The following is a 4,367-nucleotide window of genomic DNA, read 5'->3' as shown; positions in this document are numbered from 1 at the left end:
GCTTCCTCTTGTGTCCACAATTAATCCTGTTGGATGTGGTTGGTCCTTCTTGGTGGTATGCTGACATTACCCTGGATACTGTGGCTCTTGATACATCACAAAGACTTGCTGTCTTGGTTACAGATGCTCCAGCATCTGGCCACCAGGCTGGTCTAATTTAGCCATGAAACATCCCACACTAAAATGACAGGTGTTTCAGTTTCATTGTCTAACCCCTGTATCTTTCTTCAATTTGAGTGTGTATTGCTTGGCAGTGCACTAGCTATGAACTAATTTGTATGACACTTCTCTTACTTTGTTTATGAATACATATCTTTAAGGCAGGCTCCACACATTGATCCAGTTCAAACCATTTACAGTATTAGACCAATAATGAGTAACATAGGGGGTAATGATATCAGTCTGACATAATGATGTTGCAATTATTATTTCTTGATTTGACAGAAAAGCACACATGRCACACTGGTGTTGTTGAGGGATTAAATAATGGAATACAGGTTGGTTTGCAGCACTCCTTAATAAGGTTAGAATACATGGAACAGCATTCATATAGCAAAGTCTTTTGGGCTCACAGGAGTACCAAAGTTTTGCAGAAATTCAGAGTAGCTAATTAAGCAGATTCTCATTATCATTAAGTAGCTGAGTTACTAAAATTATGTTATTGTCAAACTATTTGTATTTGATGTACGGCTTGTTCCAAATGAAACATMTATGTGGATAAAGGTTGTGTGCCAACATTTGTTTATGAAAATTTGATGACTGAACTGGAAGTTTTTCTATTTTACGATCACACATAAGTATATTCAAGACCTCCAATAGTAGAGAATTTAGTCACTGATCCCACAGTTTATTATTAGTTTATTTTATATATAAATATTTATGTTGAACTACAATGTAAAAGCTGTGACTGAAAATAGACAGGGTCGGTGTTTCTTGATTTTCATTAAATAAAATAAAAAAACACTGTTTATCAGTTTTAAGTTTTTTCAGAGAACATTGTTTTGGTTGCTTTTTTCATTCAGTTTGAAAAACACCTGTAGTTACAGTAGCCTACCAGGAACAGAGGCAGTGTTACGTCTCACTTTGCTTTTTATGAAAGAAATGAAAACATACTAGCTTACACACAAAATGATTCAGTCAAGATCTGAGGTGTGCGAATTTCATAGCTTTAATGCAAATTTGGTCAAATTTTGCATTCATTTTACAAAACGCTGGTCATTTCTTTGACTTAATTCCCAGAAGACCCCGCAGTTCAACGCCGCGCACGAGGAAAAAYATCGAACTGGAAAATGAACAAAACCAAAAGTCGACTTTTAATAAACGAGTAATATTGAACAATTTTCGAAGAATTTATGTTTAGTAAAATTTTGGGTTTAATTAAGGACATTGTTGTCATCAACATAATTTACTTAATCTCCTGAAAATATATTAACTTTAACTCCCAGAAGCCACCGCGGTTGGAAGACCTGTCATTTCTTTAGACGAGTTGTAAGACTTCAGTTTAACTCAAATCCCATTGATTTCATGGTATTTACAAGTAAATCAGAAGCAAAGAGTGTCGTTAAATTAAAAAAAAATCAAGAAAGAATGGCAAAAAAGGTGGGATGAAGAAAGAAGGGGAAGATGGTTTCATATAATCAAAAAGAGTAGAATAAATGAAAAAGTATGGCCTTCATATATGGGGGAGAAGAAGCAGGAAGGAGRAAAGATTAATAGCAAGATTAAGATTTGGACACACAGGACTCAACCATYCTCTTTTAAAATAAAAAAGCATGATACGAGGAACTGCAGCCACAGTGGAAAGGATGAAACAATAGAACATTTTGTGTTAGGATGTTATAAATACAAAGAAGAGAGAAACATATATGAGGAAAGAGTTTGAAAGGAATAAAAAAAAATAAACATAAGAAACACCCTACAAAAGCATTTAGGGAGAAAATCAATGCAAATTATAATAAGAGTTGATTAATAAAGTCTGAATACAGTATAAATACACAAACAGTAATTTAGAAATACTCAACATCTGAACCGCACTCCATACCAGTCGGGGGCGGTAATGCACACCAAATGTTYTTGCCTACCGCCAAAAAAAAAAAAAAAAAAAAAAAAAAAAAAAAACCAGAAGAAGAAAAAGACTTCAATTCCCAGAATGCTGTGAAAGATTAGCTGCTTGTCCGGGACTCACATGGTACATACAGTAAGTACTCTTTAACCTGAAAAAATGACTAAAATAGGACTTAAAATTTTTATATACAGCTTAGACAGTCTTGTGTATTAAAAGTTCAGTTAGAATTTGTAAACGTCATGACATTAATTTGTTTTAACAAAGCGCTTTACTGCARTTTTTGTCATAAATCAGCTGCAGTACAGCCCGCCAGGCTAGCCAAGTTGCTACTTGTGTCGTAAAACTGCTAATTTTTATTTACAAAGAACTGGACGTCATGTTCAGCCTGTTCGCAGCTAAAAGTCGCCCCGGTGTTGAATCTGTACTGAAGCTCAGACAGGCTAACATGCTTGTGGCAGTTGTTTGTTGCATTTACATTGTTTATACAATTATGTACAACTATCTACAAATCGCTAACTACACAATAATACCGTTTTGTTGGCTTGTTTTTCTTTTCAGGTGTTTAAAAAATTATTTGTTAATTCACTGTGGGTTATTGTTTAAAATAGCTCGTTTAAATTTACAAGTAGCTGAAATAAAAGGCTTGATTTTAAACATTTAAACATCAGCCCTGTCCATTTCAGCCTGCAGTGTTCGAGATAACAAGATTTTCTCTGGTCAGTTCAGGTTTTGTGGACTTTCTGCAGTGAGATCAGAGTGTTGTGTTGATCTGAGATGTAGTGTTTCAAACTATTTGGTTTAACTATAAGATTTCATGTGGCTTAAACAGTTTGGATAAGTGCACTCTTAAACTGATGATTGTATACAAAACATAAAAATACAAGTAAAAAAAAGTTATCTGTTCAGATTATGTGTTACCTGTTTGTCAGAGTGATTTTTTTTAAAGTTTGTATGTTAAAACAAACCAGTTTGACTTTACATCTATAATTTAGTCAACATAAAAAGCAAATAATTTATTGCCCTGTGCATCTAAAGTCTTCACAGTTGAGTAGCTGTTCCATTTAAAACACATGTTGATACATTTGAAGATTATTTACCATCTCAATGCGTACTGAGTTGATTTTTCCTGTGCACACGACAGAGACAGGACAGCCTGACTAACAGATAGCTTTGTTATCATTTCAGGTTAACAATGACCCCCGTCTCAGCTGCTGACTGCTAGCGTGCTGTCACACGGTGCAAAGAAGCAAAGGTCAACATTTTCTCTTCCAACAACAGCATGGAGCCTTTTAGCTGCCATTTCATCACACCAGAAAATGCTTTATTCTGTTCTCCTCTAACTCTGGAAGGAAGGGGATAAAAGAAGAAGCAATTTTTTAAAAAGWTTTTCTCGTTTTATTTTCTGTCCAGTCCTAAGTTTGGCAGCTTTTTGATTTTAAAGCCATTCCTCACATGCTGATCTACATCTCAAAGTGACCACGAACCAGCTGCCACCATGGTGGCCGACGATACGGTGGTAAGTGGGGACCGATCAGAGGAGGAGAAGGATCTGGAAGTGCCTCCGCCTGAAGATGTGGAGGTGCACGGCGACCTGGAGGAGGCCGCTGACGCAACACGCGAGGCCCAGTCTCCATCAGGGAATTCCACAGAGGACACCGGCGGCGTCAAAAAATTAACATGTTCGGTGATCTACCTGTGTTTCTACGGGTTYATGACTTCAGTAAGGCCCGGGGAGGCGTTCATAACGCCGAACATGCTGAGCTTGGAGAAGAACTTCACCAGGGAGCAGGTTAGTAATATGTGTCAAATCTTAAAAAGTCCATTCGATAATATTTGAGCCTTGCAGAGTTACAGTTTAGACTCTTAGTGTAGAGAACGTTAACCTCTACAACTCTTTGACAAGTCTGTCTCTGTGTAGTTGAACTGGAAATACTTAGAAGAATTAACATCTCCTGTGGAGAGCTTACTGATCCATCTTACTGAGGTCAAAGGTCACATTCCACTAAAGTGGGTCAGGGTAATAAGTTCCAGAAAGTGGAATGTGTGATTTGAACATTATTTTTTTTATAATAATTGAATCAAAGTGACTGTATGTGGGGCTGTTTGATGTCTGCACATCATATAAAAAGCTGCAGTTTCAGGTTGGTGCAATAATTATTTATCGTTCCTGTTAACATTTCAACCCAGTAGTTTCTGCAAAATCCTGCTGCCTGACAGATGAACAAAACTCAAATCTAAATRCTATTAAAATCTAAACCTATTAAAATGTAAATTCTCTTAAAATGACAAAATTTTCCTATGT

General features: G+C 36.3%; 1 protein-coding gene across 1 annotated transcript in view; it reads left to right on the top strand.

The window, feature by feature from the left end:
- Positions 1–2,112: 2,112 nt before the first annotated feature.
- Positions 2,113–4,367, top strand: part of slc19a1 (solute carrier family 19 member 1) — a 14,153-nt gene continuing 11,898 nt past the window's right edge. The window contains exons 1-2 of the mRNA XM_014020039.1: positions 2,113–2,197; positions 3,251–3,854. Coding sequence (XP_013875493.1) covers positions 3,561–3,854 — 294 coding nt within the window. The 5' untranslated portion in view covers positions 2,113–2,197; positions 3,251–3,560. The remainder of the gene's footprint in view (positions 2,198–3,250; positions 3,855–4,367) is intronic.

Source organism: Austrofundulus limnaeus, unplaced genomic scaffold (assembly GCF_001266775.1).
Source record: "Austrofundulus limnaeus strain Quisiro unplaced genomic scaffold, Austrofundulus_limnaeus-1.0 Scaffold238, whole genome shotgun sequence".
Taxonomy (NCBI): Eukaryota; Metazoa; Chordata; class Actinopteri; order Cyprinodontiformes; family Rivulidae; genus Austrofundulus; species Austrofundulus limnaeus.
Note: the sequence above shows the minus strand (reverse complement) of the source record. Positions and strands in the feature narration are given on the sequence as shown.